Here is a 10,000-nt window from a genome sequence, read left to right on the forward strand (position 1 = left end):
GTGTGTGTGAATGTTTGGTTTTGTGTGAGTGTGTGTATGTGTGTATGTGCGTGCGTGTGTGTGTGTGTGTGTCTCCGCCCTACCTTTGGGCCCCAGCAGGAGGGCCTCCGTGGCCTTGCCCCCGTCCCCACAGCGGGCCTCGTCGAAGGGCAGACACTGCTCGCCGGTGCCCGCCACCACCTCCCCGTTCTGGAGCAGCTCCTTGGTGCCCGTCAGCACCTTGGGCCGGTAGATGCGCCGCGAGTTGGTGTCCGACACGTACAGCTGACCCGTCACCGGGTCCGTGGCCAGGTAGTACCTGTGCGCCGGGTTGTTGCTATGGAGATAAGAGGAGGGAAGGCGTGAGAACAGGGAACAAGTAGGAGTGACCCAGTCAGGGGGCTGGGTGTGTGTGTGTGTGTGTGTGGGGGGGGGGGGTCAAAAGCTTGTGTCCCCTCAGACCAGCCTCCAACAAGCACAGGGGGCATTTGAGAGGAAACAAGAGCCACTAGCTGGCTGGTGTGGTGGGGGCTTGTCTGTGGCGTTGGGTTCACCAGTGGGGAGTGTGGGGGGGTTGGGGTGGGGGTGGGGGGGACAACTGGGAGACAGGGAAAAAGGACAAGACGGGGATCACAAGATATCACAAAAAAGACAAGAAGGACAAAAAAAAAAACAGCACGAGCAGGCCACACGATTGCAACCAAAATCAAATCTGGCATACGAAGCTTACACAGATGGACCAATCACGGCACAGACAGGCAGCAATCCAAATGTGAACAGGAGACACCAGAGAGTTTCACCCTGCCTGTCGTAGTCTGGAGAGATTTGTATGTGTGTGTGTGTGTGTGTGTGTGTGTGTGTGTGTGTGATTGGAGGGAGAGAGCGGGCCCGACCGGTGGTACTGTCAGTGTGAGCATAACGTGATATGACGGGAAATCACTAGCGTCTGACGCGGGCATAACGATGCCCAACAGACTGTCACATCCGCTCAATCAACCGCACTTCCTGTGCCCAAAAAGTGCCAGTGAAATGCTGCGAGGGGTGCATGTGCGTGTATGTGTGCGTGTGTGCGTGTGAGTGTGTATTTGTGTGTGTTTGTGTGTGTGTGTGTGTGGGGGGGGTGGGGTGTTTGCAGGATTGTCATGACAACGGGCGTCTGCTGGGGTGTTGATAGAAGTCGACGACCTGATGATGGCGAAGCCTCAATTAAAAAGCCGGTCGTCTAAATATAGGCTGTCGGGGGGGGGCAGCTGAGCTGGACGGAGGGGACACTTGTCAGCCGCCCCCCCAATCCCATGAGCACACACCTCTCCTCCTCTCAGTGCTGCCTGCTGCATCTCTCCACTCTCTCTCCTCCATCCCTCTCCTGCTCCACCTCTAGCTCTGTCTCGCCGCCTAGTGCGAGGTGTCTGCCACGCTGTTTCCCTCTCTCTTCCTCTCTCTGTCTCTCTCTCTCTCTCTCTCTCTCTCAGTAACAGGTACATTTCTTTGTCAACCATTTTTGACACTCCACATACTGGGTCAGTGCTTGCAATTATGTCTAATGTGGGAGCCCCTGGCGTGGACACAGGGGAGACTCGGTGAAGGCTGTGGGGCTACCCATGGCACGGGGACGCTGCAGGAAAAACAAAACAAAACAGCCAAAAAAACCCTAAATAAACAAACAAACAAAAAAACCCAGAACAAAGCAAAACAGTGCCTTGTCAGCTTCCACTTAAACGTGGCGAGTCCTTGAAGACTTGTTTTTTTTTGGTGGTTGTTGTTGTGTGGAGACAGTAATGACGAGCACTAAACTGTTGTCTGTCGCTTTGAGGCACAGCCATGGAGCACTTTACACTAAGCAAGTGCATGAGGAGTTCAGTCTAATGAGAGAGAGCCAGCGATGGAGAGAACAAGGAAGAGAACCAGAGACAGCAAAAGAAGCAGGGGATAAGGGACTGCGAGAGAGAGAGAGAGAGACAGCCAGAGAGAGAGAGTGAGAGACAGAGAGAGAGAGAGAGACTAATAGAAAACTGATGGGGGTTTTGGGAATGCACGTGGAGAGGTGAACAAGGCACGGGAGACCGCGCGGCTGAGAGGAGGCCCAGGTTTTTTGGCCGACAGTCGGATGGCAGCGCCGACGTTCCAATATCCCCTGAACTTTACGAGACTCGCCGGAGAGACCGTCAATACAAGGCAGACTTAATAACACATCCAAATGGAGTGAAAAGTCTGCACTGTGTGCATGTGTATTTGTGTGTGTATGTGTGTGTGTGTGTGTGTGTGTGTGTGTGTGTGTATGTGTGGGTGAGTGAGAGGATAAGTGCAAGTCATAGGGACCACATGAAGAATTTATCAGCCATGAGCCCCTCAAACTCTTATTAATTCATTAACATTAATATGGACGAGCAGGTTATTGCTGCGGTGAAGTGTTGAAAAATGAGATGGGCTCAGAGGGGGAGGACAGCGCTCCAAAAATAGCCCTCTTTTAATTCCAGGACCCGCACCCCCCATTTCACACTGGCTATAGAAATCAAACTCTTCGGATGAATTCCAAGGGTTGTGCGGGGTGACAAAAATCAAGAGAATTATTTCAAGACCAGCCCAGAGCATGTTCCAGCCATAAAAATGACCTTTCCAAGAACAGTGGCGGCTTTGCGATACGAGCCCCCGCCACTGACACCCGTCCCAGCGCACCATCCCAAGCCTCGCTCGCGCGGTTCACGACTGACATTTAAGAAAGGATACGGACGAGGCCAGACCGCTTGTCTAAACAGAAATGAGCACACAGAATGGGAAAAAAGAGAGAATAAAACGTCTTCTGTACTGTAGAGGCACCAACGGCCTTCATCTCAGAGTTTCAAAGGGAGGTTTCTCTGCTGGCCACCAGCAGCAGAAGACTGACAAAATTCCATATCTTTCTTGCTCTGTTTTTATTTAGAGTCTCTCTCTCTCTCTCTCTCTCTCTTTTTCTCTCTCGCTCTCCTTCATAGTTCACTGAGTCAACCTTGTTTTTTTTCATCAAGCCAGACAGACATGAAGATTCAACGGGATCTGAGAAAATCTTCTTGATGATTCTGTGTGTGTGAGGCAATTTTCTTGCGGGATTTTAAAATCCGTCCAAAGCCCAACAATAAGAGAGTGATTTACAGCAGTAGAATCACGGCCACACATTTGACACGGGGAGGAGGGAGTGGAGGGAGTGGGGGGGGTGGTGGGGGTGGGGGGTAGACAACATTCACATGGGGAAGGACATTTGGCACTGTGTACACAGTGACTCAATCTTACCTATGTCTGAAATCTTTATTTCTTAGGAAATCGGAAAGCAAAGAGAGCAGAAGAAACAGGAGAGAAACATAATAGAAAAGCATAAATTGAGACTGACATACTCGAGAGAGCACACACACACACACACACACACACACACACACACACACACACACACACACACTCACACATACACACACACACACACACACACGCATACTCTCTCTCACACACACACACACACACATAACCTTTGGACATTTGAAAAGAGCAAGACAGAGTGTATAACAGATCTGGAAATCCCCCCCCCCCACCACACACACACAATCATACCATCCTCAAAAAATCCCCACACGCATACACACAACTAAACACAGAAACGCCAGCTAAACTGCTTTGATTAGCCAGCCAGCAAGGGTCTGTGCCTCTCATTCACCCTCCACTCATCAGCTGTAACTCACTCACACTGCTCTGTTCACACACACACACACACACGTGCCGGCCATAACACCGCTCCGCTCTGAAAACCTCACCTGGACGCCGGGCCTCGCCGTGCGCTCCCAGCGTGGCGTCCGGCCCCGTGCTCTCCTATTGGCCGATCGACTGTGCGGCGGACAATGAGCGGGCGCTCCTAAACGGTGTGCTTTAGCGGCGGCGCGGGCGCCCGCCTGGGCGGCACGCTGTGATTATATGGTGCCCGGGACCCGCGCCTTTTCATTTACTCCGCCATCACAGGCAGAGGGCCTGCTGTTTAATGGGCCCACCTTCATTTAAATGGCTGCCATTAGCAGCGCTCCGCACAAATACACCCACACACACACACACACACACACACACTGTCTCATACGCACATGCACAAATCTCTCTCTCTCGCACACACACACACACTCTCTCTCTTTTTCACACACACACACACACACACACACACACACACACACACACACACTTTCTCATACGCACACATGCACACACTTTCTCCCTCTCTTTCTCACACTCAATCACACACACTCTCCTTCTCTCTCTGTCTTTCTCACACACACACACAGCGCTTCCTGCACGCCCGTATGAAAACAAGACATTGGGCATGTACAGTATTTGCAGTTGTGCTGATGCTGAGAATGAAAGCCTCTCTGACTAATTTGTTCTGCGCAGCATCAAAGAGCTCTTACAAAGCGCACCCCTATCAGACCTGTTGTCCATCTTAATATCTCAGTCCAGCTACGCCCTGGCTCTTGGTGAACAAATGTGTCAAATGCAAATGAAAGGTTTTAAGCCAGCTATAAAAAAAAAATGAAAAGAGAGTGGTTAGAACATTACAGAGAAAGATGAGATGGAGAGAAAGAGGGAGTGAGGGAGAGAGAGAGAGAGACAGAGAGAGAGAGAGAGAGAGAGAGAGAAAGAGAGAGAGAGAGAGAGAGAGAGGGAGGATAATATGTAGTGGGAGTAGATGAGGTGAGGGCAGAGATTAGTGTTACTGTAACTGAAGTCAGAGAGAGAAAGAGAGAGAGAAGGGGGGGGGGTCCAAGTCCATTTTCACACCCCGAGACAGATAGAGAGAGTCAGGGAGAGAGAGATACAGAGAGATATTGAGAGAGGGAACAAGAGGAGATACTGGAGACAGAAATGGATAGAGAGGGGGACGTGTGGGAGAGAGAGGGGAAAAGGAATGGGAAACCTAGAGAGGGAAAATGAGTGCACTTGGGAAACAGTTGGGAGAGGTGTGGGGGGAGGGAGGGAGAGAGAGAAAGAGAAGGAGTGGGAGAGAGTGGGAGTGAGGGAGGGAGAGAGCGAGAGAGTGTGAGTGAGGGAGGGAGGAGAGGGAGGAGAGAGAGAGAAAGAGAGAGAGAGAGTGTGAGTGAGGGGTGGCTGGGTGCTTAGTGTTGGGTGACTATGAGAAGAAAATATATGACGGCTTGAGCTGGTGCTGATAGAGGAGCTGAGAAACAGATCTGATTTCAGCCCAAATGGCCATCCCCAGTCAGGGATGAGAGGCCTCTCTAATAGTGTGTGAGTGTGTGAGAGAGGGGTAGAGGGAGCGAGCGGGTGTGTGTGTGTGTGTGTGTGTGTGTGTGTGTGTGTGTGTGTGTGTGTGTGTGTGTGTGTGTGTGTGTGTGTGTGTGAGTGTAAATGAGAGATAGAAAAGGGAGGGGAAAAAGAATGTCTTAGAATGTGTGTGTGTGTGAATATGTTATGTGTGCTTTTTGTGTGAGTATGTCTGAGTCTCTCTGTGTGTGTGTGTGTGTGTGTGTGTGTGTGTGTGTGTGTGAAAGGGAGAAAGAGAGAAGGACAGAGAATGTGTCTCTGGATTTGATCAGCAGCAAGAGCAGTAATGTGCATGGGCCTGAGGATCTGGCTGGGCCACATCTGCTCCCCTCATGTGTGTAATGTAAAGTCCTGTCTCTGCAGGAGTCCGTCATACACACTGCTCATCCACACAGCTCAGACCACATGCATGGCTTCTCCAAATCATTTCCACAGTCAGGATGTTAACTAAAATAACATATGTGCAGTCAAATCATTAAAAACGGATTATTGCTTGAAATGTTGCATTAACTTGATCACGGTTAATCTATAAAAAGAGCAATAAATTACTCGACAATTATCATGCATGCACATAATAAAATATAGTATAATATATTATATTATAATAAAACATTTATGCAATAAACATAAATTCATTAAATTAAACTAAATTAAATTAAATTAACTAATCAACTGTGTAAAATATTTTTTTAAATGCTTACACATTTTATTTAATTAAAACTTAATTAAATTTGAATGAATTAACATTACAATTACATTTAATTAAAATGAAATAAATCAAATTCTTTTCTTTTCTAAATCGCAACTTAAATATTTTATGACCATAGCTGTGTGAAAGAGACATTTATGAGACATAGTTGCGGGGGAATCACTGGAAACATCATAATGATTATATATCAGTCCAGATACTTATATTTAGCTTGATGAGGACAGAGAACTGTATGGATTTTAAGCAGGAAGATTCCTATAATGGAACCCAGGATTACACACACACACACACACACACACACACACACACACACACACACACACACACACACACACACACACACACACACACACACACACACATATTCTCAATGCACTTTTCCTTCATGTTTATCCCTCGAGGGCTTACATATATGCACTCCCAAACACACACATCCTCTCTCTCTCTCTCCCCCCTACACACACACACACACACACACACACCAATGCCTTTGAAGTGGGAGCGCTGCTAATACGTGGGCTGCAGAAGTGCAAAAGCTGATGAGCGAGCGTGTCCAAAGTCTTTGCTTGCGATAGCATGAGTAATGCATGGCTAATGCTACAGACGCCACAGCACCTCGGCATGGCAGCCGCAAGTCAGCACTCTCAGCCCCAATCAGCCTGGAGCCATGCAGGGGCTAAACACCCCCATGATATCACATCATATGGAGGAAACACTCCCATGCATCTCTTTTACAGAAATATAGGATTGCAATAGAAGCAAGCCTCTCCATAGACACCGGAAAGATAGCTCTAGGCACCAACATTCTGTATCGGAATTACATACCGTCCTCTGTCCATATATCCAGCCATCCTTCCAATCATTCACCTACCCATTTCTCCATCAATTCATCCATCCATCCATCCATCCATCCATACTTCCAATCATTCACCTACCCATCTCTCCATCAATTCAACCCTCCATTCATCCATCCTTCCAATTATTCACCTACCCATCTATCCAACAATTCATCCATCAATTCATCCATCCATCCATCCATCTATCTGTCCGTCCATCCGTCCATTCATCCATACATGCATCCATTCATTCATCCATCCATCCATCCATCCACCCTTCCATCCACCCATCCATCCATTCATCCATCCATCCATCCATCCATCCATCCATCCATCCGTCCGTCTCCTCCTCCACTCCTACCTGAGCTCCATGACGCTGGTGACGTTGCCGGAGGGGAAGATGCGGCGGATGTAGTTGAAGTCGCCCACGAACAGGCTGCCGTCGGCGCCGCACGCCAGGGCCACGGGCGCCAGCAGCTTGTTGCCGTCCGCCTGCCCGTTGCAGCTGGGGCAGGAGATGCTGCGGCGGCGCCCGTTGCCCATGATGGTGCTGATGACAGGGGGCTGCTGGGAGATGAAGATGTTCTCGCCGTTCCCCTTGTACAGGATGCCTGCCAGAGACCGGAAGAAGAGAATTGTTAGTATTCCACGCCGGATGTCGCTGTAGCATACGTTCAGATTTATTATTGATAGATGGAGCGAGGACTATAAATAACAGATGACTTTATGTTTTCAATGATGCAATTTCTTGGAGTGCAGCAGTGTTCCTTTCCCCTACTTTTCCCACCATAGAAAAACAAGGCTATGCATATATCATTGGGACAGGCAGTATCAAGGCTATGTGTATATACTGTCAGGGCAGGCCGTATGTTTAGGAGATCACATGCCTCTGGCATGGGGTCAGTGGCAGTACTGTGGACAGGATCTGACCCACTGTCTGCCAGTGGAAAAAAAAACGAAAAAGAAAATCATCTGCTTAACAACACCAAGCCTCCAAACACTCGTCATCCTCCTCATCCTCATGTTCCATCGCACACCCTCGTCCCCACTATTCACCATGCCTCTTTTTCAGCTACCCCCCCCCTCTCTCTCTCTCTCTCTCGCCCTCTCTCTTTCTCTCTCCCTCTCTCTCGCTCTCTCTCTCTCGCGCTGTTCATGCTTTGCCCACGGGCCCAGAACAGACACGACGACATCAGCAGCGCTGGCTGCTGCAGCCGGAATAAGAATGCTCCAAATCAGATGATAATGCAGCACTTGCAGGGACCGTTTGCGTTTCATAAGAGAGTGTAATTAATTTAGGCTTTGAGTGTGTTTATTCTCAGATGAATTTCACCTTCTGAAAATCAGATGAAAGGGAGGCTTAGAATGTCACGGGTGCAGCTGTAATAAGTTGGATGCTAATTTACTGGCTCTGAGAGTAGAGTATCATTGGTGGCTGTTTTTATTGATAAGCTCTGATGTGTGTGTGTGTGTGTGTGTGTGTCGAGTGTATAAGAGAGAGTTTGTGGGTGGGTGAAGTGGTGTTCTTCATGTTTTATATAAGTGTGTGTGTGTGCGCGCGTGTGTGTGTGAGAGTGTGAGAGATACAGAGAGAGAGAGAGAGAGTTTGTGTGTGTGTGAGTGAGAGTTTGCGTGCACCCCTTGAGCAGGGCAGGCTAAACTTGAAGAAAGTGGGCCACTTTTCTGGCGACTCAGTGGGGTTCCTGCGCTGCAGCTTGCTGTGATTCCGATAGCGCCGGCAGATGAAACGCTGGCTCCGGGCATCATCCCCCAGTTTAAGAAAATGACCTCCACAAAATGAATGCAGAAAGACAAGAGGGCTTTTTTGAGGGGCTTGAAAGAGAGAGCTGAAATGTGATCTAGCAGCTAAATTAGTGCCAGAATTCTGGCAAGTTCTCAACATAAAAGAAACACATCAAGTAGGGATATTAACATTTATTCAAAAAAAATAAAAAATAAAAAAATAGGTTGCCAATTGTTTTGCCAATTATTATACTCTATTCTACATAAAAGAAATAAAACATATTTTTTACTACTCTGTTTAAAGTTTGTGGCGGAATTATTTGCAAATTACTCGGGGCTTAATTAAATTAAATAAAAGATGAAAAAAATGTTCAAACTAAAATAACAATATGGGTGTATTTAAAAGTTTTTTTAAGGATATATTTTGCCGACATGTTCCATTATTAAATAAACGATGCCAATTATATCTACAAAACGCAATTAAATGTGAGCATATACTTTAATTTGCATTGAAGTTGAATCCATTCTCATAATATTTGTAAAGTACATGGCAGTGTCTTAAGCGCTGTCTGGCAGTGTTAGCGGTCTTAGCATTGTTAGCGGTGTGAAGGTTGGAATGTTGCGGCGTTGCCGTGGGGAGGCTGCTGATGGGCTGGCTTCTGAGCTGGGTCACGCTCTCCGCTAGCCTCCCAGCTCTGCCTCTGCTACACTCACTTCCTGCCTTAACTCTGGGCACTTTTCATTTAAGCCGGAGGGACACGTGTGTGTGTGTGTGTGTGTGTGTGTGTGTGTGTGTGTGTGTGTGAGAGAGAGAGAGAGAGAGAGAGAGAGAGAGAGAGTATACGATTTTGTGTGTGTTACTGTGTGCATGGATGTGTATAATTGTGAGCATGAGCGTGTGTGTGTGTGTGTGTGTGTGTGTGTGTGTGTGTGTGTGTGTGTGCGTGTGTGTGTGGAGAGGGTGAGCAGTTGATTCTAAGGGAGGAAGGGTAGGCCGCTGGCTGTGGGTTTGAACTCAGTGTTACTCACCCCCAGTCCACAGTTTTGATTTGATCCAAAACACTGTGGTTTAATATCCTGCCTGAGGAAAAAGGGCCCGGCTTTGGATTTGGCAGCCAGCCGCTCCACCACACACACACACACACACACACACTGACACACACACACACAGCCTAGATCTAATGCCATTATTGTCTGTTTTAACTCTAACTCTTTGTAGGGGGTAAATTTAGTCCTAGATGAACAAAGCCATCGTTAAAATAATAATTACGAAGAAAATACATTCTTAACTCGAAGACGTTCAGGAAGAGAAAAAAATGTAACCCTTAAAAAATTATATTTCATGTTTTTTTTGTGTGTGTGTGTTTGAACTCACTATGATAAAAGCTCAGAAAACAAGCTCAAAATGGAAAAACAAATTAGAACAACCTCCTCAAAAAACAAC

The 10,000-nt window shown here is 47.7% G+C and overlaps 1 protein-coding gene across 1 annotated transcript in view; it reads right to left on the reverse strand.

The window, feature by feature from the left end:
* The window catches only part of tenm3 (teneurin transmembrane protein 3), a 204,192-nt gene that overhangs the window by 20,188 nt on the left and 174,004 nt on the right, over positions 1-10,000 (reverse strand). Inside the window, exons 19-20 of the mRNA XM_062520548.1 lie at positions 7,175-7,424; positions 84-316 (exon numbers count right to left, since the gene is read on the reverse strand). Of these exons, the coding sequence (XP_062376532.1) occupies positions 84-316; positions 7,175-7,424 (483 nt within the window). The remainder of the gene's footprint in view (positions 1-83; positions 317-7,174; positions 7,425-10,000) is intronic.

Source organism: Sardina pilchardus, chromosome 2 (genome assembly GCF_963854185.1).
Source record: "Sardina pilchardus chromosome 2, fSarPil1.1, whole genome shotgun sequence".
Classification (NCBI taxonomy): Eukaryota; Metazoa; Chordata; class Actinopteri; order Clupeiformes; family Clupeidae; genus Sardina; species Sardina pilchardus.